Source organism: Typopeltis vanoorti, chromosome 19, assembly GCF_054136105.1.
Source record: "Typopeltis vanoorti isolate ZY-2024b chromosome 19, IOZ_Tvanoo_1.0, whole genome shotgun sequence".
Classification (NCBI taxonomy): domain Eukaryota; kingdom Metazoa; phylum Arthropoda; class Arachnida; order Uropygi; family Thelyphonidae; genus Typopeltis; species Typopeltis vanoorti.
In genome coordinates, this window is record NC_143567.1 from 96,469,487 (window position 1) to 96,496,910 (window position 27,424).

Here is a 27,424-nt window from a genome sequence, read left to right on the forward strand (position 1 = left end):
CAATAAATGAGTGTCACTAAATGGGTTAGGGAAAGCTTGAGCCAGAGGAGGTCAAAGCTAGGGGGGAGGATTTTTAAGTTAGCCATTTCTGGCAAGATTAAGCTTAAAGTGGCAGTAGTTACACAAAAATAGGGTCAACCTGAATTTATATCATTATCTTCAAAATGTTCAAGATATTTTAAAAATTAAAAGATTTTTCATTAAACAAATAACTTTATGAAACAACAGGCTCCTTGTACCATACATAACACAACAGTCGAAATCAACATAGCTATCAATGAGTATGTAATGCTCTTTTTTCTAAACCAATTGATATTAATGTTATTTGATTTAATTTTATCACACAAAGGCATAAAAACTAAGCCATTATACTTAGTACTGATACTGAGCAATTATCTGAAAAGTAACTAAAACAAAGCAAATGTCAAGATATATTTGTTTTACAGAGAGGGGGGAAGAGTGAAGATAAAGCAATCCAAACTTTCTGTTTGGAGAGTGTGTAGCAACCAATACATTTTTAATAAATAAAATCCAAATATATGATTATCCAAGATCCATCACTAAAATCCTTTCAGTGATGTAACATCTCTACCAATATGTCCTCTTCGTCAAATTCCTTATCTTCATCATTACATTATAATTTTTCTTTATATGTCCCCCTCACAAAAGTTTGTAAACCTATTTCACTTTTAGTATCATGGATCAGATTACCCCGTTCCGTCAACACCTATCAATGGCCATCGCAATGCTTTGTTTTAATTAGACAGTTGGATTCCCCTGGTCCATGCCAGTTCTGAGTCGGCTGTTAGTTGCTGGACGAAATGGTCGAGCCAAACCTGGCCATCCGACATGCCACACAGATGAGGCATTCCACGAGAAGGTGGAATGCCTCAGCCCTGATGCTGGTCCGGGTTCAACCGTTCCATCACTGGACAGTTTCGCCCAGTATCGGTGCAGTGCCATACCCGCTTCAGACCCCAGCCCGACCAGCCCAGTCTTCAGAGCCAATCCTTGTCCCAAGGTTACAGATCCATCTTACCGACTTCCCTTACCTACATTATTCTATCGACTAGAGGCTATTCACCTTGGAGACTTGCTGCAGATACTATATCATCAGTAAAATACAGTAGTACCAGTTTTCATCCTTCTAATCCTGTGTAAACAGATATCCAACACAAAGTATGTCAGTCCTAACTAACTAAAATGATGGTATCTTCTGCATTTCTTAATGTTCTTTAAGGCAGATGTTAACAGTTCTTGTCTGTCCAAAATAAGAGAAGTGTAAGTGAATTTATCATCAGTATTGCAAACAGAAATAGCTATCAACCTCATCAAGTTTCACACACATAACTTTACCACTGCACCTAGACAAATGCCTAAGTTACAAAACATGGCTGACATTGGACATAGGAACTACAGTCTATATCCTACAGTACCTAACAACATAAAGCCAGATGTAACCAAAACCTTACCCATGCTAAATATTCTAAAGTCAATCTTCATCTTCAAACTGGATTGGTCCACTACTGGATGGTCTCTCTCAATTTTCTACATTCCATTCTATTTTTAGCGTTTCTCATTCATTGCATTCCGGCAATCCTAACAATTTCATCTTACCATCTTCTCCACAATCTTCCCCTTTGTCTACTACCATCGTTAGGGGCTCCACTCTGTCAATCATTTAGGCTATTTTGCATTGTTATATCTTTCAATGCATCCAGCCCATCTCCATTCTGAATGCATAATATAACTGATAATGTACTGCGCACAGCTGTTCTAAGTCTTCTGCCAAGAAAACTATATCATCAGCAAAACACAGTTGGGTTAGAATCTTTGCATTAATTTTAATTCCTCCATTCTTCCAGTTCAATTCATGAACTGGAAGGCCATCTGCCTTAGAGAAAAGAGTTTGGGAGATATTGTATCTCCTGGTCTTATTCCTTCTGTTGAAAATTTTAAAATTTTAATAATACAGGTGGCATAATTATAGATTAACACCCTGTCTCTTTGCTTTATGACAATCTGCTCATATGACATATTTCAATTATGACTAATACAATGTTGCATTTGTTCATATGCTTTTAGCAGAGTGATGCTCCCATTAATCAACTGATATACACAGTTTTCGTGAACTAGGTGTTTATGACATGGTAGTTCACTACATCCCTCTGTGTTTTGCCATTTTGCTGTGAAATATCAACTGTTTGTAATTATTTTATTTCATTGTTTTAATAATGCAGATAAAATTCAAAGTAAAGTTGCTGTTTTTTTTTTATTATTATTATTATGTGATACCTCCAGGGAGTCTAAAGACTCATCGAGGGAGGGCATCTGCTCTACAACTCTGTTTCCACCACTCACTCAATCCACCAACTACAATGAACCGCAACTACACCAACACCACTACTTTCACAGACAATCACAAACATCCATGCCTATGGCGGGATTGGAACCCACAGCTTTTTGGCTGGAGAGCGGATATGCTAACCACTCGGCCAACCAGGCTGGCATAAAATTCAAAGTAAAGGTGCTATTGCTTCAGTGAAAACATGAAGATGCATAAACCTATTACATTAGATACTATTATTAAAATGAATTTAAATTTATTGACGATGATATATTATCCTTTTGGGTAAGATATATAGATACATCTTTACTGTATGGCCTCACAACAAAGACTCCTTACCTTCCTTTTTAAACAGTATCAATTCCTTACATCATCGTATAAAGTTTACTAAGGAAATGGAAAAAACAACCAGTTATCATTTTTAGACGTTCTCCTCATTCAGTCACCTTCAAATACTCTTACAACTACAGTTACAGGAAACCAACGTTCACAGCTCGTTATATTCTTAAAGAATCTGCCCATCATCCTTGTCAAAAAACAGGAATTATAAAATGTCTAATTAGAAGAGCCAAAACTAATTGTTCTACTCCTTATTTTCTACAGAAAGAACTTTCTACTATCCAACAGCACATGAAACTCGATGGCTTTTCCAAAAAAGAGTACACAACATCTTCTCGATTCTTATAATTTACCACTAAACAACAAAGATTCAATACATCGAGTTCCAATTCCATACATCTCCGGGATTTCAGAACCCATTTCAAGAATTCTAAAGAAATATGAGTTAACAGCTACTTATTCACCTATTCACAAATTATCTTCCCATTTTCCTTCTTCTAAACACAAACGCTCGACTATGTCTCTTCCTGGAGTTTATCAAATTCCCTGCAAACTGTGATCTCCTATTTTGGACAAACTGGACGCTCTCTAGAAAAAAGAATCCAAGAACATCAATCCTCCATTCATCACAACAAACCCGAAAAATCTGGATTGGTTCAGCACGGAATAGAAACTAACCACAACATTCTTTGGTCAAAAACTCGCCTCTTACATAGATCCTGCTATAAATTTGAACGTTTATTCAAAGAAAGCATAGAGGCCTTACTCCGTCGATCTAACCTGAATCGGAATGACTGTATATCTGTATCAAAAATCTGGGAAAGTCTAATCAGGATAACTCATTAATTCATACTAATTTTGTGTTATTTAAAATTATTAATTAATATTTTTAATTCAGTCATGTCTCTGTTTAAAAATATTTCTCTTTAATACTTAGTGATATAACATCACACAGCTTGTTCTATTTATAAATGATCTATTGTTAGTATTCCACCTTGTATTTTAAAACTGTTCTTGTATTGCCACTGAAGATGGTCTACAATTTTCAGACCGAAATATTTGGCTAATTAAATATCTTTCTTGTGTGTATGTGCTTATATTATACAATCATTATGTCACAAGTATCCTTAAAATATCACAAAGATAAAGTGAAAAGTGTTACACTAGCTAATATCTGTAAACATGACAATCTTATTATCAAAATTGAAAAACGTGTAATGGTGTAGACTGATGACTAAGATAGTTGGCATGTTCCCTTAAGGCAAGCTGTTCACAATAACTTTTTCATTTACGAAAATTAATCTAAATTTTTTGTTTGTGGAAATTAATCCACTTACATCATTTACGCACATGATTGCTTAAAATGTAATTAAACAATTACATGCACTTACAAGTGAGATATAAAAACAAACAAACAGTGATTTGCTATACAATGGTGGTCTGGAAACCAACGTGTCACATGACTGTGGTATGCCTATATATGTATTTCGTTGTTTTTTTTAACATAATAGTAATAATAATTATTATTATTATTACTATTATTACCCAAGATCCCATGGAGTCAAAGACTCATCTGGGAGGTTCTTTTATCATACACACAGCTCATCATACCATGCTTTGAATACACTCAAATTCTCTGCAGACACCACACTCTCAGGCAAGGCATTCCACTTATTCACAACTCTGCATGAAAAAACTCTTCTTCTCACTCCCCTATTCACACCCGTTTTACAGTTTTCAGGGATGACCTCTGGTTCTCCCCTGATCTCCCACTATTTTCTGTAGAACCTCTCCAACAGTGATCCTATAACAACCTTTTACTAACTTGCTCTTCTCAATCTTTCCTCATATTCGACATTCCAGAGGTTAGAAACTACCTTAGTCAGTCAGTTCTGGACCCTTTCCAACATCTCTTTGTCCTTCTAAAATCCAGGCATTGTGACCAAATCTGGGCACAATAGTCCATGTGTGGCCTAATCAAAGCCTTATACAATGGAACAAGAATCTCCCTACTTCTACAAGTAAGTGTCCACTGCATCATTCCAGAAGCCTTTGTGTTGTCTTCACAATTTTGGCAATGTGTCTCCTAAATTTCAGATCCTTATCCACTATCAACCCCAGATCTCTTATTTCCTGCACCTCCGATAACATATCCTCATCAAGCATAAAATCTGCATTCCATCTTTGTTTCGCAAATTTTAAAATCTCGCATTTTGCAACATTGAACTCACATTCCCATTCCTGTGCCCAATCACTCAATTTATTCAAGTCGTCTTTGTAAGGCCAGAACATCTTCTCTACTCTTCATGGTTCATCCCAACTTTGCATCATCTGCAAACAACTGAATATCGCCATCCAAATCTTGACCAATATCATTAATATACCAGTTAAACAGTAATGGCCCTAAAACAGACCCCGTGAGACACACCGCTAGTGACTTTACTTTTCCTGGATATTGCTCCCCCATACACAACTTGTTATCAACTTATCATGCGTTAATCTATCATATGACTGCAAAATTTGAGTATATTACTGTGTATCCTTCTCCTCTGTCCAAGGAAGCAGTCACCTTATTGCAATAATTAAGTAGATTACTAAAACATGACCTGCCTTTAGCAAAATCCATGCTGTCCATCAAAGATAACACCATAATTGTCAACCCAATTCTGGATCCTAGTTCTCACAAGCGTCTCCAAAATCTTAAACACAACACCTGACACACAGATAGGCCTATAGTTTGATACTGAGCTCTATCACCTCCTTTATGAAGTAGCAGAATCTTACTCTCCTTAGGAACTTGACCCAGTGCAAGACTCGTATTAAAAAAATATGTCAAGGCAGGTGTCAACTCTCTGGCACATTCCTTCAGAATACGCGGTGATATATTATCAAGTCCCACAGCCTTATTTACATCAAGCAACTCCCCAAACACCTCTTGCTTACTTACAGTCAGTCTCTCATCCCCATCATCAACAGCTCTCAATCTCTCCATGAAGTCACATTCACAAGATTGAAAGATCTTTATGAAACTGCTCATTAAGCATCTCCACCACATCTTCTGCAACAGCTGTCATTATACTATTTTCTCCAATCAATGTCATCCTTCCATAATCATTCTTTCTTTTGCTGGCTACATATCAAAAGAACTCCTCAGGATTGCTTTTGGCTCCATTAGCTAACTGCTGTTCATACCTCACTTTAGCTATCCTCACCAAGCAAGTCACCCGTCTTGCCTGGTCTTTGTAATCCTCGTGGAATTGGTTATTTCCACTTCTCTTATGCTGCCTCCATAATGCCCTTTTTCTCTGTATCGCATGCTTAATCTCTTTATTCATCCATCTCACACCCACCTTATTTAACCTTCTCACCCTTGGAATACATTTAGACATTGCATCTACTAAATAGTTTTTGAAAATCCTCCAAGCTGTATTGATCTCTTTTCCAGCTAACTCCTCATTCCATTCTACACCCGCAAGCTGTCTCCTGAGCTCTTCATAATCACCCCCCCTTGTAGTTCCACATATACCCTTTTCTTACAGGGGTTCTTGCACTGCTGACAACCACCCAGATAATCACCTCATGGTCACTTTCACCAATTGGTGGATGATTTGACACCTCATCTATAATTACATCCTCTGATGAGATGACCAAATCCAAGACCCTTAATCCTCGTGTGCCCTCTGTTACATACTGTCTGAGGTAGTTATCCCTCAAAAATTCAAGAAACTCTTTTTCTTTACTTCCAGTTGCTATCTCATCATTCCAGTCTATATTGCCATAATTAAAATTGCCCATAATGATCATCTTTTCTTATTTGCTTGGCTAATTTGATCATACATTTCATTATCACTACCATCCACATTACCTGGTCTATAACAACATCCAACAAAGTATTTCATTCCATTCACCTCTATCTCACACTATACTGCCTCAAAACCACTGGCACTATTTCCCTTTTACATCTCTACTTTGTAAGGACATAACACTTTCTCTATTATCAATAGCACTCCCCTCCATTTTTACCTCTTCTATCCTCACGAAACACATCATACCCTTCCAGCTCTATTCCTGTCAGGATGTCACCCTCATTTAACCATGTCTCACTAATTCCAACAATTTTTGGGTGAACAGACTCAATTAATGTAACCATTTCATCTGTCTTGTTTCTCACACTTCTAGCATTTGTATACAAACACAACAGCTCATTCCTGGATCTACAGCTAGTTCCACTGATACCACTCATTCGATGTGATCTCTCCATGCTCAACTGGGGACATTTTCCTTTCTGCTTATTCATTTTAGAAGAACCCTGTTTCCCTGCTCCTCTTGCACACCCATTCTCTCATTTTCCGTACTCGTGCCTCCCACTTCCTCATTCATAACTACCTCTTCAATCTCTCCTGTCTTACTCTCCCACTCTTCCACATCACTTCCCATTTGATCTGATTCATTGCCTGTACTCACTTCTTTACCTTCCAGCACCAGTCGCTCCAAGCAACTCACACTATAACCACTCAAATGCAGTCTATCTTTCTTATATAGTTCACTTCGTCCTTCAAACTCATTCCACACATTAACAGCAATCATATTAACACACATTATTAAACAATTACATGCATTTAAAAGTGAGGTAAAAAAAAAAATTGCTATACAATGGTGGTCTGGAACCCAACTTGTCACGTGACTGGGGTATGCCTGCATATGCATTTCATGGTTTCTTTGTTTTTTCAAATACTTTTTCAAAGTCTGCAAAGGCTAAACAGAGAGGTTTATTACATTTCTTTCTCTTTTCTATAATTTGCCTAAGAATATGGATATGATCAATGATACTGTAATTACATCTAAACCCTGCCTGTGCCTCTGATTGCATAAACTTGAGCTGCTGCATTATTCTGTTATTTATTACTTTCGTAAATATCTTGTATACTGCTCGTAATAAATAATGGGCCTATAATTTTTCATCTTCTCCTTTTCAACTTTTTTGTAAATAATTAATATTTAGTAGTAGTTCCATGCATCTGGGATTTTTCTGTTTTGAAAAAAAGTGTGAAGAGTCTTGCCAAGTAATCAACCAATGTCTTCCTTCCAAATTTTGACGATTTCGCTTTAATCCCATCTTCTCCTAGGGCTCTTCACTACTTCATTGCTTTTAAAGCTGCCTCGATCTCTTCTCCCATAACTTTTTTGGCATGCCCAACTGATAACTCTTCTTTTGAAGCTGATTGTCTCTAAATTTCTTTCTTTGTCACTGTAAAGCTCTTCATAATATGCTTTAATTTTATTATTTCATTTCTCTCTCTGATTATTTTATCATCCTTTCCTGTTGCAGTGACAATTTCTTTCTTTTTTCCCCCCCCAATTGCCAAAGCTCCTCTCAGGATGTTCATATTTTTATTATTTTCAATTTTTTTCTCCCTAGTATTAGAGAATAGGATGTCCTGTCATTTTCTGATTACTTTGCATAATTCTGAATATTCTGTTGAATTTCTTTTGGTATAATTTTTTTTTTTAATTCTCTGAATTTGCTTAACCATGCTACTGGCCAAGACGCCTACAGACGTCAAAGTTATCATGGATGCGAAGTGCATATTAAACTTATAATACCATTGATATTACACTGAAATATATGATGGATATGAAGTGTATGAGGATGCATATTTGATCCATAATGGCGCTGGTAAGGTGGTTAATAAATCTAGAGTTCCTTTTGAAAGTTTGTCGATTCTTGTATGGGAAATAATTCCACCTGTTTCACTGAAGATGTTAATCATAGTATTGCTTAGTTTTTGATTAATCTCATCAAAGTTATCTTCTTCTCCCTCTTTGCTTTATGAAATCATTTGAGGGTTCTCTTTTAAAACAGCTTCATATCTGCTTTTATTCAAGCTTCAAATTTTCAATGTTTATAGCATTGAACTTCTGTTTAATTAGTTTATTTCTTTTCCAATTTTTGTTAATTATAATTTCAGATCTCACCATTCTGTGATCACTATTTGTATTCAATTGTTTAAAACTATTACATTATTTACAATATGTCTCCCATTTGTCATTAGAAAATTATTTCATTAAAGGTCTGGATGTTTACATTTCTCCATATCCATTTACGATGCTTCTTTTTATTAAAGAATGAATTGATAATAAAGAGTCTGTTGTGTCTTCAGTAAATTCCAGCAGTCTTGCTACTCTTTTATTTCCCTTTCCCATTGAATTTAGATTATTATTTTCACCCATTTTAGCATTTAAGTCTTTCATAATAATTATATAAAATTCTTTGACTTCTTCATCTGAGTGATCGGAAGTTGGTTGTACAATTTTAATTTGGTATCTTTCATTTATATATCTTTATGTTTATTTACACTTATTTATACATCTAAAGTTATGCTTATTTATATACATAAGTTTATACATATCTACTTATATATTCATGTGTCTTAATGGAATATTCCAAGGAGCTAGAATCAGCCTTGGTGTACTTGTTTAACAGGAGTCTTGCAACAACACGAATCCAAAAGGAGTGGAAGGAAGGCAAAACTATTCTACTTCACTAAGGCCAAGGCAACAAATTGTAGGCTGATCTGTATATCTGGATTTGTAGTTAAAGTATTGGCAAGGATGATGAGAGAGAGGATGTAAAAGGGCAGGAAGGTTTGATAATAGCAGTATTCTTTGCTCTTGTCAGCATGGGTTTGTTAAAGGGGGAGATCATGTTTTACAAACTTGTTTGTGTACTATAACAAGATGATGAATTATTGGACACACGAGATGCATATACAGTGGTATACTTAGATTTGGCAAAGGCTTTTGATAGATTGCCACATGGGGTTGGATAACAGACTAGTGAGTTGGATCGGTGACTATCAAATGGGTATCAGAAATTTGTGTATTGGGGGGAATAATTATTATTGTTCCGGGCAACTTCAAGGAGTCGACAGACTCATCGAGGGAGGCCCTAACATCATGTCAAGAACAACTATTCGACATTGACACAGTATCTATCATACCTTGCCTTGAACTCATTCATGGTTGTAGCACCCACAACAGACTCTGGAAGCTTATTCCACTCATTCACCACTCTCCAAGTAAAAAACCTAGTTCTAACACCCTTGTCAACCATGCTCTTGCCCAGCTTCCATGCATGGCCCCTAGTCCTCCCACCACCAGTCATATTTTCAAAAATATCTTCTGGATCAATCTTGTAGAAACCCTTCAGTAATTTGAATGTCTCAATCATATCACCCCTCCTTTGCCTATCGTCCAATCTCTGCAACCCAAAAATCTTCAACCTATTCTCATAAGGTTCATTCCACAGACCTTCTATCATCTTGGTCGATCGTCTCTGGACCCTCTCTACTTCCTCCCCATCATGAAGAAACCCTGGTGCCCATATCTCGGCACAGTATTCCAGATGTAACTATACATAATAAATAACGGAAAAACTCACGTAGAAATATTATTTAATAGTATAATTTTCGCCTGTGTGTCACAGGCATCTTCAGTACAATTAAGCTCAAAATTAAACACTAATTGACAATTCCAAAAAGCGCCACCTAAGTAGCTGGTGTAAGATAACTAAAAAGGTCAATAACTTTCCTAAAAAAAAAAAATAAATAAATAAATAAAGGCGAAAATTATACTATTAAATAATATTTCTACGTGAGTTTTTCCGTTATTTATTATGTATAGTTATGTCTACTCACGGTTTACCTCTTTTAAAACTTAGTATTCCAGATGGGGTCTTATCAAGGCTCGATACAGAGGAACAACAACTTGTATGTCTCTGCATGTTAAAGTATTTTTCAGAAGCCAAGTGATTTGATGAGCTGATTTAGTCGCTTTTGCAATGTGCCCCCCTAAACTTCAACTCCCTATCTACCAACACTCCCAAATCCCTGGCTTCATCAATCTCCTAGAGTACAGTTCCACCAATGCAATATACTGCTGCTATTCTTTTCACCCCAAAGTGCATAACCTTACACTTTGCCACATTAAATTGACATCCATTTTTCCTAGCCCAATCCTCCAAACTATCCAAATCATCCTGTAACATTTTGACACTCTGTGCACTCACAATTGCTCTACCCAACTTTGCATCATCAGCAAACAAGTGAACACTTCCTCTCAAATCCTTTCCTATATCATTGATGAACAAATTGAAAAGCAGTGGTCCAAGAAGAGAGCCCTGCGGCACACCACTAGTCACAAGCTGTCTTTTAGACTCCACTCCTGCATAAACCACTCTCTGGTATCTCTCCTTCAACCACCCTCCTATCCATCTCACCAATCCTATATCTATCCCCATCTGCTCCAGTTTACTGATTAGGGTTCCATGTGGTATCCTGTCAAAGGCTTTGGCAAGGTCCAGTAGTATCACTGTAAACCCATTACCCCTATCCAGTTCAGCTGTCACTGTGTTATAAAACGTGAGCAAGTTACTGAGGCATGATCTACCCTTCACAAAACCATGTTGTCCCCCATAACAATATCACTTTTCATCTATCCAATCCTTTATTCTTTTCTTGACTAATTTCTCTAAGACCTTGACAATGATTCCTGCTATGCTAATCGGTCGGTAATTTACAACAGCAGTCTTGGAACCACCTTTATGCAGTGGAACTATTTTCCCCTCTTTCCACCCCCTCGGGATTAACCCAGACCCGAGATGCAAAAGAGGAAAGTCGCTAAATGGTGTGCCACAGGTGTCTGTTTTGGGACCATTGTTATTTAATTTGTATATTAATGATATTGGGACAGATTTAACCGAGGGATACACAACTATCTGCAGATGATGTAAAACTGGGAAAAGTGATGAGGAATCAAGCAGATATTGTGGCCTTACAGGAGGACTTAAAAAGACTATATGTAGAAGGTCTCAAAATTTACTAGGCAACAATCAGATGCAAAGTATACACTTGGCAGTGAAATCTCTTATCTTCTCACAGCTGGAGAAAGCTGAGAAGATAAGAGAACTTGGAGTGGTGGTGGTGGACAAGGATCTGAAGTTACATTGCACAAGTTGTGAAGATATCACATCAGGTTATGGCAATGATGACCTATAGAAATAAAGAAGTTCTGGTGCCATTGTATAAGGCCTTGATCATGCCTCATATTGATTACTGTGTATAGATTTGATCCTCTGGTTTTCAGGGTGACAAGAATATATCAGAAACAGTCCAGAGAAGACTGACTAAGGTTATAACTGGTCTTTGGGATGTGGTATATGAGAACAGATTGAGGGAATGCAGTTTGTAAAGCCTTGAAAATAGAAGAAAGAGAGGAGATATGATTGAGACATTTAAGTTGATAAATGTTATTACCAGGTTAACGGAAGAATTTTTTTGTAGAATGGGAGAAGGACATAGAATATGAGGACATACTCGGAAGCTGTATAAAGAGGGTGTGAGCAAGGGCATGAGGAACAGGTCTTTGCATGGAGAGTGGTTGGCGAGTAGAATGCCTGACGTTGTGGTGAATGCAGATACATTGAATGGGTTTAAAGCAAGATTTGATGGACTTTGTGTGTAACAGCGTTTGCCGCCCACAATGAGTCTTTGATTCCTTGGAGGTCTAGTGTTAATAATAAAAATAACAAATTCAATATTAAAAAAAAGAAAAAAAAAAGAAACAGGGGCCCATAATATATAAAATATATATACTATAAAATATATCATAAGCATGAGCATAATGCTACTTATAGTAGAAAGCTGTTAATGAATCAAAAAGAACAAAAAAAAAAAAGTGCATAATCTTTTAAAAATCAGTTGGTCTAGTTGGAACGGATAACATATCAACCAGGTTAGGTTGAATTTATCATGTCACTTGAAGATGTTAGTGAACATCTTCAGGCAGAAGATGATTTCATCAACTGGTGTAAGTACCACCCAGCTTATTATATATCTGAAGTTTGTATGATAGATTTACAACCTTTTGTGGATGGAATTCATTTTAAAAAGTTTTCAGATCCTCTGGTTTTCAATATTAGTGACAGGTAATCTCTACTAACACACAAAAGAAGAAAGTTTAGAAATTACTAAAACAAAGTTGATTCATTGTCAAAAGAAATTATTAACAAGCTGAAACATTACTGTGCTAAATGATCACAGATACCTCTTATCGATTGGTGGATGAAGAGTGGAGGGATAATAACGAGAGAGTATGAAGTGTCCCACTCATAAATCTGTCAGAGTTGATAAAAATCATTCTCCTTTCATGGGCAACTGCCTCTGCATTATAAATATTCCTATCCCATTCAAACTAGAATAATAACTGCATCCTTCAAAATTCAGGCACCATGATCAACTCTAATACAGTATCGCTGTTAACTAATGCATCCTGAAAGACCTGATCTAATTAAATCCAACATGTGCTCGGCACACATTTTGAACTATTCAAATTGTTTGTTCATGCTGTCTATTTTACATGGAAGGGAAAATATATAAGCAACTATATACACAGCCATGTTTAAACCCACAATACACTCTGCTACAATGAAAATTTATTTGCAATTGGAATTCATGGACTATATATATCAGATATAATTTAAGGCATTTAAATAGGTTGCATTCAAAAATATACCTCATTATAGAAAAGAAGCAAATAACTATCTGCAATTCCTAGATACAAGTCAAATGTCTTTCAAATGATTCCCTATTATTCTTTATTTACTGAAAGTGGATACACACACACACCACAAGATATATGATCATCACGCAACTGAATAAAACAGCATCTTTCAAACAATGACAAAAAGGAGACCAGGTCTATTTGTTCTAATGATACACACTTCTTACCATTGAATTTCATGATTTATGCCGCACATATTTAGTAAATGGACAACATCTGTAATCAGAAATATCACACTGCCTATCTTTTCTTCTATTCTAAGAAATCTGAGTTCAGCCTGAAAAGATAGGCAGAATACTACACATATATAATCTTCATATTACCTTAAAACAACATATAAAATCAAAAACCCATATCGATTATTACAAGGACCAACTTTATCCTTTGACATATACAGGAGCATATGAAGTATGACATGCCCACAATGTAGCCTATCCAGGACAGATAGGAAGAAATTGTAGAACATAAAATATACCACATTTATGACAGATCATGTGTTGGATAAACCCCCTTTTTTTTTTTTTTCCAACACAGGATTAGATGAAAGAAAACACTGCAATTTACAGAGATAACTTATTTTAAGAGCAGTGGCAGTCCAACTAACATCCTAGCATGGCACTCTATATACATTTATTTTCTCCTGCTAAAATTTGAGCTGTTATATACTCGATTTTAGTGATCGTACTCTGTGACAAGTGCTTTTGTAATCTGAAGATATCAATTTGAAACTGAGCAAAAAAAAAAAAAACAATTATCTGGATTCTTTTAATTTCTTATATGGAGTTGTTGTTAAAATAAGCTAGCTAAATATATATATATATATATATATATATATAAAACTAAAGCATTAAATATTTTCGGCTTTGGCTTTTGCTCAGTGAAAAAATGAACAGAACATTTTTATTTATTACCAAGTAAAGCAATAAAAAAAGTTCCTGATTTTGACAAAATCTTCATAAGAGATATGCTATAATGGAAAATGTGATTGGTTGCTTTTGCTTTGCAATAATTATGAATTTTGTATTTTATGAAAAGTGACAAGTATGAAGCCTTCACCTAAAAATATTTTTCACTTACTATTGTATACTGATGTCAAGGGGAAATACAAGACTTTAACATGTTGGGATTACTAACTTGTCTTAGCCTAAGCAACTTGCCTCATATAAACTTATTAATGTTATTATAATGATTAATCATATCCATATTTGACTGCTATATCTAGGAATCACCTTTGTTCTTTTATACCGTGAAAAATCTGAGTTTCTGAAGGAAAAATCCTGGTATCCCTACATGAGACGCTATGTGATCCTCAGAAAAAAAGTCTTTATAAAGACGTTTACAAATTACAAGATCTTATACATTTGAGATGGAATATAAACCCAGTTCTTCTAACCCAAGGACACTGTTTCTATGGATCTACATATATAAATGAGTTTAAGTAGTTTAAATAAACACATTTTACAAGACATACTATGATTTTTCAAAGCATTTTAACACAGGTTTAATTTAACCAGTTTCCATGTATTTCAGCAAAGTACACCCTCCTGTTTTTTAAAAAAATTCTGCTCAAGAAAGATTGTTAACATATAGCATGTTTAGTAGAGTGGACAGACTAAGGATTAAATAATCTGGAGATTGATCCCACTCCAAACATGATGTTTTAACCATTTCAGTACTTCCAATAACCAGTCTGGTCATATCACACTGGGCAACAAAAATTATCATTTAAGCACATGGCTTCATATAAGCCTAATTATAATAATGTGGTTAATCATACATACTTCATACATACTCTTCTGTCTGCTGATTGAACATTCTTTAGTTAGTTTGCTTCTTTTGAAGGAAAAGATAGGATCTAAAACATTAGGTAAACTGCATGAGAATGGCCAACTTACCTTTGGTTGTGAGGAACATTTCTAAGATCTCTCAACTGAAGGACATGGTGAATGCTCATTATGCTGCATGTACATTTTTGAATTTTCAAAAAAATTCAAACACAATATTCCCACAAAGTTCAGACACAATATTTACAGAAGGAAACATCCTAACATTTTTCTAATTGAATCATACCAAAGCACTTGATACTAATTTTCAAACCATTACCAGTCCAAAATCAATTTACTGACATTTTCATTTACATTTTCAGCCAAGATCTGTTAAACAATAATATAATAATATTAAAATGCATGAAATGTACTTACCACTGGATCACGGAGATGTAATGCTAAATCAACAATGTAATGGACATCAGCTACTGCAGGATATCTCATAAGATAACTGAGGCACATTGTATAATCAGCAGAGAGCACTATTAAAAGAAACAGATTTTTAATTCACAGATTTTCAAATAATGTTCTGCAATAAACACACAAAAATGCCTTTAATGACTACTAAGTTAATCCTTTCTTTCATGCTTACACTGTGATCAGAATACATTATGGATACAACTACCATGTTAGAGTTCAGTTTAAATTTCAGTTTAATATAAACCAAAAGGACACTGACTTGTAGAAATAGGGAGATTCTTGTTCCATTGTATAAGGCTTTGATTAGGCCACACATGGACTATTGTGCCAGGATTTGGTCACCTGGTTTTCAGAAGGATGAAGAGATGTTGGAAAGAGTCCAAAGGTGACTGACTAAGGTAGTTTCTAACCTCTGGAATGTCGAGTATGAGGAAAGATTGAGAAGATGTAATTTGCAGAGTCTGGTGGACAGGAGGAAGAGGGGAGATATGATAGAAACTTACAGGTTAGTAAGGCATTGTTATAGGATCAATGCTGGAGAAGTTCTACAGAAAATAGTGGGAGATCGGGGGAGAACCAGAGATCATCTCTGGAAACTGTATAAAGAGGGTGTGAGAAGCAGCTTTTTTTTGTGCAGAGTTGTAAATGATTGGAATGCCTTGCCTGAGAGTGTGGTGTCTGCAAGGAGTTTGAGTGAGTTTAAGACATGGTATGATGAGCTGTGTGTGTGATAAAAGGACCTCCCAGATGAGTCTTTGACTCCATGAGGTCTTGGAGTAATACTAATAATAAAATATATACACTCAACGTTTCGACCTTCACATTAAGGTCATCTTCTGGAGTATACGTATATATACAAAGAAATAAGCTGCACTACAATCTACATGGCATGCTAAAGTTACTGATCAACCAGTAAAACTATTTGCCTGACCTCTGATGTTAAAAAAAAAAAATTAACTTTGTAACCTAATAGATAATAATAACAGGACTCTAGCTTCGATGTAGTGAGAGTTTTTTTTTTTTTCAGCACCAGAAGACAGGCAAATAGCTTTAATGGTTGATCAGTAACTTAAGCATGCCATGTAGATTTTAGTGCAGCTTGTTTCTTTGTTTATGCATATTCCAGAAGATGACCTTAATGTGAAGGTTGCAATGTCGAGTGTATTATTATTATTATTGTTCCGGGCAACTCCAGGAGTCAACAGACTCATCAAGGGAGGCCCTAACATCATGTAAAGAACAACTATTCGACATTGACACAGTATCTATCATACCTTGCCTTGAACTCGTTCACAGTCTAGCACCCACAACAGACTCTGGAAGCTTATTCCACTCATTCACCACTCTCCAAGTAAAAAACCTAGCTCTAACACCCTTGTCAACCACGCTCTTGCCCAGCTTCCATGCATGGCCCCTAGTCCTCCCACCACCAGTCATATTTTCAAAAATATCTTCTGGATCAATCTTATAGAAACCATTCGGTAATTTGAATGTCTCAATCATATCACCCCTCCTTCGCCTATCGTCCAATCTCTGCAAACCACAAATCTTCCACCTATTCTCATAAGGTTCATTCCACAGACCTGCTATCATCATGGTCACTCGTCTCTGGATCCTCTCCACCACGAAGAAACCCTGGTGCCCATAACTGGGCACAGTATTCCAGATGGGGTCTTATCAAGGCCCAATACAGAGGAACAACAACTTGTTTGTCTCTGCATGTTAAAGTATTTTTCAGAAGCCAAGTGATTTGATGAGCTGATTTAGTCACTTTTGCAATGTGCCCCCTAAACTTCAATTCCCTATCCACCAACACTCCCAAATCCCTGGCCTCATCAATCTCATGGAGCACGGTTCCACCAATGCGATATACTGCTGCTATTCTTTTCACCCCAAAGTGCATAACCTTACACTTTGCCACATTAAATTGACATCCATTTTTCCTAGCCCAGTCCTCCAAACTATCCAAATCATCCTATAAAATTTTGACATCCTGTGCACTCACAATTGCTCTACCCAACTTTGCATCATCAGCAAACAAGTGAACACTTCCTATCAAATTTTTTCCTATATCATTGATGAACAAACTGATAAGTAGTGGTCCAAGAACAGAGCCCTGCGGCACACCACTAGTCACAAGCTGTCTTTTCTGACTCCACTCCTGAATAAACCACTCTCTGGTACATCTCCTTCAACCACCCTCCTATCCATCTCACCAACCCTATATCTATCCCCATCTGCTCCAGTTTACTGATTAAGGTTCCATGTGGTATCCTGTCAAAGGCCTTGGCAAGGTCCAGTAGTATCACTGTAAACCCATTACCCCTATCCAGTTCAGCCGTCATTGTGTTATAAAACATGAGCAAGTTACTGAGGCATGATCTACCCTTCACAAAACCATGTTGACCCCATACAATATCCCATTTTCATCTATCCAATCCTGTATTCTTTTCTTGACTAATTTCTCTAGGACCTTGACAATGATTCCTGATATGCTAATCGGTCGGTAATTTACAATAGCAGTCTTGGAACCACCTTTATGCAGTGGAACTATTTCCCCTCTTTCCACCCCCTCGGGACTAACCCGAGACTCAAATTAAACAAAATGGTCAAGGGCACTGACAATTCTTTAGCTGCTTCTCGTACGACACAAGCTGGTATACCATCCAATCCCACGGATGTATTGACATTGAGGTTATGCAACAGACTGCTCACCTCCACTTCATTCACAACAATTCCCATATAATCTACTGGTTTATTCGTTTCTGCAATGTCACCACCTGGTTGATATATACTTGCAAAGTGCTCACTCAGTAACTCAACTATATCAACTGATTCAGTTACCTCCCTACATTCTTTAAAATCATTCTGCTATGTATATTTTTCCTTTTACTTGCAACATATCTAAAAAACTGTTTAGGATTCTCTTTAGCCTGCATAGCCAATGTTTCTTCGTAATCCTTTTTTGCTTTTCTTACCACACTCGTTACCCTTCCGGCGTGCGCTTTATACTGTTCATGTGCCTGCCGGTCACCTTTCTCCTTAAATTCCCTCCATAGTTGTTTTTTTTTTTTTTGCAGCTCAAGCTTAATGGTGTTATTCATCCATTTAACCACTACTTGATTTATTATTCAGACTCTAGGTATACAGTCAGCCATTGCTTCATGCAAACACTTCTTAACTGCCTCCCATACACTATCAACTTCTAGTCCTTGCAGTTGTACATGCCATGGCACTGAACCAATCAAATTCCTAAGCTTGTCATACTTTCCAGCTCGATAATTCCACATGTACCCTGTCTTAATCGAAAATTCCACACCTTTAGCCACCTCCCAAATCAAGACCCTATGATCACTCTCACCAATTGGTGAGAATGTGGTCATATTTGTTACAGCCAAATCCTCAGATGTAATTACTAGGTCAAGCACTCTCTGACCCCTAGTATTTTCCATTACATGCTGTCGCAGATAGTTATCCCTTAATAACCGCATAAAATCCGATTCCTTCCTCCCGTGTGTCCTCTCCTCACTCCAATCAATGCAACCATAGTTGAAATCTCCCATAATAATTACCTTCCTTCCACTTATTTCTTCTATTTGCTTGTGCATACTGTCACCACCATCTTTTCCATCACCTGGTCTATAGCAGCACCCAATTGTATATTTAGTTCTGCTAGCCACAATCTCACACCAAATGCCTCAAATGTGCTCTTTTCTCTATCCTGCAACTCAACTTCTATTCTCCTTGGCTGTAGCTCATCAGCTATCATCAACAATACTCCTCCCCCCATTTTATTTTCCCTGTCATTCCTGAACACACTATATCCATCACATTCAATCCCACTAGCTATATCATCCACAGTCAGCCATGATTCACTAATACCAATAACCCGTGGTCTGGAAGTGCCAACCATGGCCAAAAACTCTTCCTTCTTGTTCCTAATACTCCTAGCATTAGTGTACATGAATTTAAGACCCCCATTAGCCTCAACCCTACCTTGATACCTTATATTAACTATTATTACTATTACTATTATTACGGGCAACTCCAGGGAGTCATTAGACTCATCGAGGGAGGCCCCAAATCATATTCATCACAACTATCTGACATTCATACAGTATCTATCATACCTCACCTTAAACTCATTCACTGTCACAGCATCCACTACAGACTCAGGGAGCGCATTCCACTCATTCACTATTCTAAAAGTAAAGAACCCAGCTCTAACACCTTTACTAACCACACTTTTGCCCAGTTTCCATGGATGTCCCCTAGTCCTCCCACAACCAGCCCTGTTCTCAAAAATATCTTTTGAATTAATTTTATAGAAACCCTTCAGTAATTTGAATGTCTCAATCATATCTCCCCTCCTCCGCCTATCAACCAATTTTTGCAACCCACAAATCCTCAACCTGTTCTCATACGGTTCATTCCACAGACCTCCTATCATCTTGGTCACTCGCCTCTGGATCCTCTCCACATCCTCCCCATCAAGAAGAAACCTAGGTGACCAAATCTGAGCACAGTAGTCTAGATGGGGTCTTATCAAGGCTCGATAGAGAGGAACAATAACCTGCTTGTCTCTGCTTGTCAACGTATTCTTCAGCAACCAAGTGATTTGATGAGCTGTTTTGGTCACTTTTGCAATGTGTCCCCTAAATTTCAATTCCCTATCCACCAACACTCCTAAATCTCGTGCCTCATCAATTTCCTGTCCCACTATCCCACTCTGATTTGTTGTCCTTATTCGCTCGGGCATATTATATTCATTCAACTGCCTCCCTAAGGACTGTATATCTACCCTCCCCCCTTAATAAATCTAGTTTCCCTGAATTTGCACATCCACTACATTCAGCAACACTTTCTCAAGTCTCCTTACACCGTAACTATTCAAATGCAAGCCATCCATCTTATATAGATCCTTTCGCCCATCGAACTCACTCCACACATCCACAAATTCCACACCACTCGTCATACATAACCCACGCATAAAGTCATTCGCAGTTATGGCCCTCCTTTTAAACATTTCACTGTCATACCGTGGCAAAAGACTAATCATTCTAACTCTCTCTCTTTTCTTTTGCTACCTCAAACAATTCATTCAGGTCTTCTATCATTTCCATTTTATCTCCTTTCAAATCCCTTCATACCTGCCACAACAATCGTTTCTTTCTCCCTTTCCTTTTGCTCTCTAATAGACTCAGTTACATCCTTTATGGTCGCACCAGGTTGGTACGATTTTGTCAAATCCTCTACTAACACACCTTGTACTAACGAGTCTCCATACAGCACTCTATCCTTCATTTTGTTCATGTTCACACTCATATGCCTATTTTTCCTGTCATACTTTTTATTATTGGCTGGTTCAATCAGTCGACTTTTGCTCATACGCTCTAGCTGCTGTTTTGCCCTTTGTATCGCACCATTCAACAAAGCGATCTCACTCATTGCATCTATCTCATCTTTTTTATTCTCTGTAAAACCATTAATACTATCATTCACACTCTCACAATTCTCTGGTACAACCTCGCCACTTCTTATCATATCCCTATTTTCTTCATTCTGAAGTTTGACAAAAATATCACACTCACGATCCAAAATACACTTCAATTCCTCATTCTCCCTACATTTTCTACACACATTCACTCCTTTATTATCATCTAACCACACTCTGACCGCACTCCGCAAAGCATACATTTCACAGATAGTACACTGAATCATCTCCTTTACATTACCGTTCTTGAAAGAAGATGGCGAACCATCATTACTGCCCGTCATTTTCCTTTGTACTGGGGCCATACTTGCTAGTAACGTATTTTATCAAATTATAAATTATAAACACCAAAAACACACAAACAGACGCACTAAGATTAAAGCAAACAAAACTACGCAATATTAAAGTAAATTTATCAACGATAACTGAAAATAACGCTTATCTTATCAGGAGCTTTCACGAACACTACGAATTCCTCTAGCAGCGACTTCCCGACATAGATTATGTTATAAAACACTTTAGCACACTAACTACACTAATAAAACTACAATAATATACTAAAATTGCACAATTAAATCTAACAAAATTTTAATAAATCAACAAAAATCACAAATCTTTCAGGAGCTCTCCGATAGTACGTCTCTTCACCAGCTAGCCTCGGTTTATATTTTGGTTTGTATTAAACTAAAGTTTTACTCTAACACGGTAGTTGTTGTATCCATAATTTTAGTAATGTACTACTAAGTTAATAATCTCCAGTTGTTTTTTTTTAATCTGATAGCAAAACATTTTTAATGAAAAAAAAATGTAAGTTTTAGTAGCAAAAAAATAACTAGTCATAAAGTATTATTTAAACAAAATGAATTTTTTCCTATTACGGTCATGTCTCTTAATAAAATGCTGAATATGCTTTCTTGAAAACTTGGCTGCTTGGAAAGAAGTCAACAGACACCATAGTGTGAGGAACAAACAGCCATGCTGCCTGCCTTAATAAGGTATAGACCTCCTTTCGCTGCAATGACTGCAGCAATCCTACAGGGAATATTTTCCCAAGAGTATGATGGTGATCAATGGGAATTTTGGACCATTCTTCCTGTAAGAATGTAATGAGGTTCTGGACTGTTGTGGACAGATGTCCCTTGATTTCCCAATGCTTCAGTTCATCTAACAGATGTTCAATAGGATTGAGATCAGGGCTCTGTGGAGGTCAGTCAAGTGCAGTAACATTCATGTCCACAAATCATGCCACTAGCAGCAGCGTTATGACAGGGTGCATTGTCTTGCTGAAAGAAACAACGATCAGTTCCATAGAAATGTCACAAAGTAGGAAGCACTGATTTGTCCAGAATGTTCAGATACCTCTTGGAGTTCAATGTTCCAGGCACCATAAACAGAGGTCTGAGTGCAAACCAGGAAAAACAGAACCATACCATCAACACCATCACCTATGAATTTCATAGTTGAAGTTACACACTCTAAATGAAAAATGTTCACCAGGCATTCACCATATCTGTACCCATACTTTATAGAGGGTGTAGTGTGATTCATCACTCAATAACACAGCTTTCCAAGCTTCCACATTCCATAACGTCTTCTTCAGTGGTGCTCTTTGCACCACTAAAGATGATGCTGAATGTTGGTTCAGGTTAGGTGGGACTAGTATACTGAGGTCCTACCATGGAAACCCATGTTGTGAGCCTCAATTCTGCACATTCATGTTCCAGTCGATGCCCAGAACTTTGCAAAACAACATGTTGACCAACAGATGGCAGTTTTTACATATTATCCTTCATAGCACCCTATGGTCATGTTCAGCGAGTGTGGTGTGGTGGGTCCTCCACTGCAGGTAACAATTGCAGTTGACTTCCTGTGCTTCAATCTTAGTATGGTATCACAGACTGTTGAACACAGATGGCTCAATTTGTCAACAATTTGCTGAACAGATAGGCATGCAACACAGCATCCTATCACAACACTTCTTTCAAACTCCATCAGCTCCCTTCTCGCAGCCATTTTGCCTGGATGCAGAGGGGAGGCTCATAATCTTCCAAATATTTATTATTATTATTATTATTCAGGCCTCCAAGGAGTCAAAAGACTCATCACAGGAGGTTCTTCATAGGAAACACAAGTCCATCAAGACCCATTGTGGGAGGTCCCTCCTAGGAAACAAAGTCTATCATACTACTCCTTAAACTCATTGACTGTTTCTCGCTCTCACCACTCTATCAGGCAATGCATTCCACAGTTCAACCACCCTCCACGCAAAGAAACCACTCCTCACCCTCTTGCTCACAGTTTCCTTTCGTAACTTCCAGGGATGGCCCCTTGTCATCACTCCTTCATGCTGTTCAACCAAGCTAAAGACCTCTCCAGTGTCAACCCTGTAACCACCTCTCCTTCTTCTATCCACCAAACTCAGCAGTCCACATTCCCTCAGCTGATCCTCATCATTGTCTTCTTTCTCTGCAGCTTTTCCCACTTAAGTAGGGTCACTATTTGTGATGAGTCTCCTCCACAACTTCCTATCTTGGGCTGTAGCCACGTCCAAGTTCCTCATCCTCAAGTCCTCCTCCACCATTTCCCTCCATCTCTTCTTTGGCCATTACGCATTTCCTCCTTCCCTGCACATCCATCTGCATGACGTTTCTTCATACATACTCTTCCTCCCTTCTCATCACATGACCAAACCATCTCAATCTCACCTCCTGTATCTTTGCTCCTAAGTATGTAACTTTCACCATTCCCCTTACATAGCCATTTCTCAGACGATCCTTTCTGGTCACACCGCACATCCACCTAAGCATTCTCATCTCTGCTACCTCCATCCTGCTGATGTTATTTTTCCTCAGGACCACAGTATCCATAGCATATGTCATAGCTGGTCTCACTATTGTCCTGTAGATTTTGCCTTTTAGATTGATTGGCATCCTCTTATCACATAGCACTCCAGCCATCTCTCTCCAGTTCTTATATCCTGCATCCCACTTCCTTCTCAGCCTCATCATCCTCTTTCATTGTTGAACCTAAGTATCTAAAGTCACTGACCTTCCTGATGACATCTCCTTCCAGCTCTAAATCTGTCTCCTGGTTGCCATCCACATTGCAACACATATACTCTGTCTTATTTCTGTTCAGTCTCATACCTCTCTCTCTTCCAGTACTTTCCTCCAACTTTCCAGTTTAGCTGACACTTCTTCTCTTGATTCTGCACACAGCACGATGTCATCTGCATACAACGTAGTCCAAGGTGCGTCTTCTCTCACCTCCTCCATCACCACCTCCATCACAATATTAAACAGGAACAGACTTAATGCTGACCCTCGATGCAAGCCAACTGTCACTGGAAAACTTTCTGTCTCTCCCAGACAGGTTCGAACTCTTGTCTTCACATTTCTATACATCTCCTGCACCAACCTGACATATTTCTCCAGTACCTTCTTCTCCCTCAAACACCTCCAGACCTCTTGCCTTGGCACTCTATCATACACTTTCTCCAGATCAATTAAAACCAGGTGTAGCTCCGTTGCTTCTCTCGAAACTTTTCCATCATCTGTCGTAATCCAAACATAGCATCTGTCGTTGATCAACCAGGCATGAAGCCAAATTGCTCCTTTGAATCTCCACCTTCCTCAGCCTTCCATCAAGAACCCTCTCTAGGATCTTCATTGTGTGGGACATCAACTTTATTCCTCTGTAATTCTTATAGTCTTGGGCATCTCCTTTACTCTTGTAGATGGGGACAAGAGTACTTTCCCTCCATTCCTCAGGAGGTGGATGAAAAGGAGATCAATACTGCTAGGATTATCTTCAAGAAATATCCACTAGAAGCAATGTCAAAATGTCTTCCAAAGATCAGAAGGATAAATACGGTAGGTGCGAAATGGATGAATGAAGAGATTAAGCATGCAATACAGAATAAAAGATGATGGAGGTGACATAAGAGGAGTGGTAATAATCAATTCCATGAGGAATTCAAAGAACAGAGAAGGAGGGTGACTCAGTTGGTAAGGATAACAAAAGTTCAGTAAGAGCAGTAGTTAATTTTCTATGTTCACTGGGCATCTATAGATGCTGTATGGTCACTCCGATGCTCGGTGATGTGCCACATCAGGCTTTGCCATGTAGTCCTGTTAGTGGTTAACTAAATATAAAAAAAAAAAAAAAACCTACACACTTCTTTCATTATGCAGCCAGCAAAAAAAAAAAAAAAAAAAAAAAAAAAAAAAAAAAAAAAAAAAGATTACGCAGGATGCCATTGATTGAGATGTGAGGAACCTTTATCTGGTCTTCTTCAACTAAAGGTGAGTTAGCTGGTCTCATACAGAGGTGGGGGACTTTTTCACCTGGAAACCCAAGTTTCCAGGTGAAAAACAGAACAGACAGACCCTCAACACACATGGATTTACAGTCATAAACATACATACTTAATCCCTCATTAGGAGGGCTGAACCTGTCCTAAAGGATGAGGGAGGAATCCCATAGGAATAAAGTAAATTGATTGGAGAAAATGGTATAAGGACAACTGCTGCATAAGATATATTTGAGATTTTTAATAAGCAGTTCATAAAGGTCTTTCATCCTTGTGAATGTGACATCACGGAGAGTTTGAGAGGAGTGGATGATGAAAAGACTGACTGTGAGGAGGAAAGAGGTAGATTGGGAATTAAGAAAACTTGAGCCTTACACAATGGAACAAGAAAATCCTTACTTCTACAAGTCAATGTTCTCCGCATCATTCTCAGAATTTTGTTGTCCTCGAATTTCATGGAGTTGGTTATTATTAGTCATTTTAATGATACCTCTCTCACAGACCCTTCAATCCCTGTCTTGTAGACATTCAATTTCTGCCTTGTGCCTCTTCTACAGATACTTTCATGGACAGTGCTCTGCTGAATTGCCACTATTATTCATCCACTCTCCTCCAAAATCATTAAAACAAGAGCCACTGCTAACTAACACCCATTTAGAGTCCATTTTAAATTTAGTTTTAAGATGGAACTCTAAAAAGCAATGAAGTTGGTTTGGACTCACCAAACCAACTTCACTGCCTCCTCTTTTATTCCATCTACTTCTGTCCTTTGGAACAGTCTCCCCCACTTTGCCTTCCCCCAAAAGATCACAACCCTCAGCTGTTCAAGCTGAATATGAACAGACTCCTTTCTTCTATTCCTCTTGACCACACATGGCACTAGTGTGCTATAAGTCTTGTGGCCTTTCTTGTGTGGAGCAGATATATAATAATAATAATAATAAATTTAAAGTGAAGGAGATACTGGATGATTGTCTGATAGAAAATGAGGATGTAAAACAAGGGTGAACACTATCTCCAATGGTACTCATCATCTACATGGATCACATTATGGAGAAAAGTGACATCAAGCCTAATGTCAAAATTGGAGCTGTTAATTTCAGCTCTTTATTTCATGAAGATGAGATACTATAAATATTATTATTATCCCAAGATGAATGGAGTCACAGACTCATCTAGGAAGTCCCTTTTGTCATACACACAACTCATCATACCAAGCCTTAAACACATTCAAATTCTCTGCAGACACCACATTCTCAGACAATGCATTCTAATCATTCAGAACTCTCCATGCAAAAAACCTGCTTCTCACTGTCCTGCTCATGCCCTCCTTATATAGCTTCCAGGGATGACCTCTTGTTCTCTCCCATTCTCCCATAATTTTATGAAAAACCTCTTCAATGTTAATCCCATAACAACCCCTTTCTAACTTGTATTTCTCTCATATCATCCCCTCTTCCTCCTATCCACTATACTCTGAAAATTGCATCGTCTCAAGCTTTCTTCATACTCAACATTCCAGAGATCAGAAATTATTTTGGTCAATCATCTCTGGACCCTCTCCAACATAATAATAACAGATATAATAAATTTGGTATGAATAATCAATAATGAAAAGATAAAGACTGTAAAAATAGGCAGGAACATGAAAAATTTATGGAAAAAATAATAAAAACAATAATAAAAATATATGGAAGAACTTCCATAATTTTTATGGAAGTTCTTTCATAAAAATACATTTATCTCTTAATTATCCAAACTTCAGTTATCTGATTCTTGAATGAGAATAGCCTGTCAAGCAACGTCTGGTACAGCATCATGTAACTGTACGTTCAGTTATTTATTATTATTATTATGTGACACCTCCAGGAAGTCCAAGACTCATTAAGGGAGAGTGTGCCAATAGCATCGAACAATTGATCCAATTCCAACTACTAACTGCGCTCAAACTTGCTTAACTTTGAGCCATTAGTAGCAGAGGCTCTACCAATCGACCAACCTTTGCTGGCTAAACAGGAAAATAGCATTTTCATTATGAATGATAAGTGAGAGTTATTGTAGTTCAA

General features: G+C 37.5%; 1 protein-coding gene across 5 annotated transcripts in view; it reads right to left on the minus strand.

Annotated features, from left to right (window-relative positions):
* TBC1D5 (TBC1 domain family member 5) overlaps window positions 1-27,424 on the minus strand; it is a 495,953-nt gene that overhangs the window by 182,445 nt on the left and 286,084 nt on the right. For all 5 annotated transcript variants that reach the window (XM_090408923.1, XM_090408920.1, XM_090408922.1 and 2 more), the window contains one exon: window positions 15,508-15,614. In XM_090408923.1, the coding sequence (XP_090265049.1) occupies window positions 15,508-15,614 (107 nt within the window). The remainder of the gene's footprint in view (window positions 1-15,507; window positions 15,615-27,424) is intronic.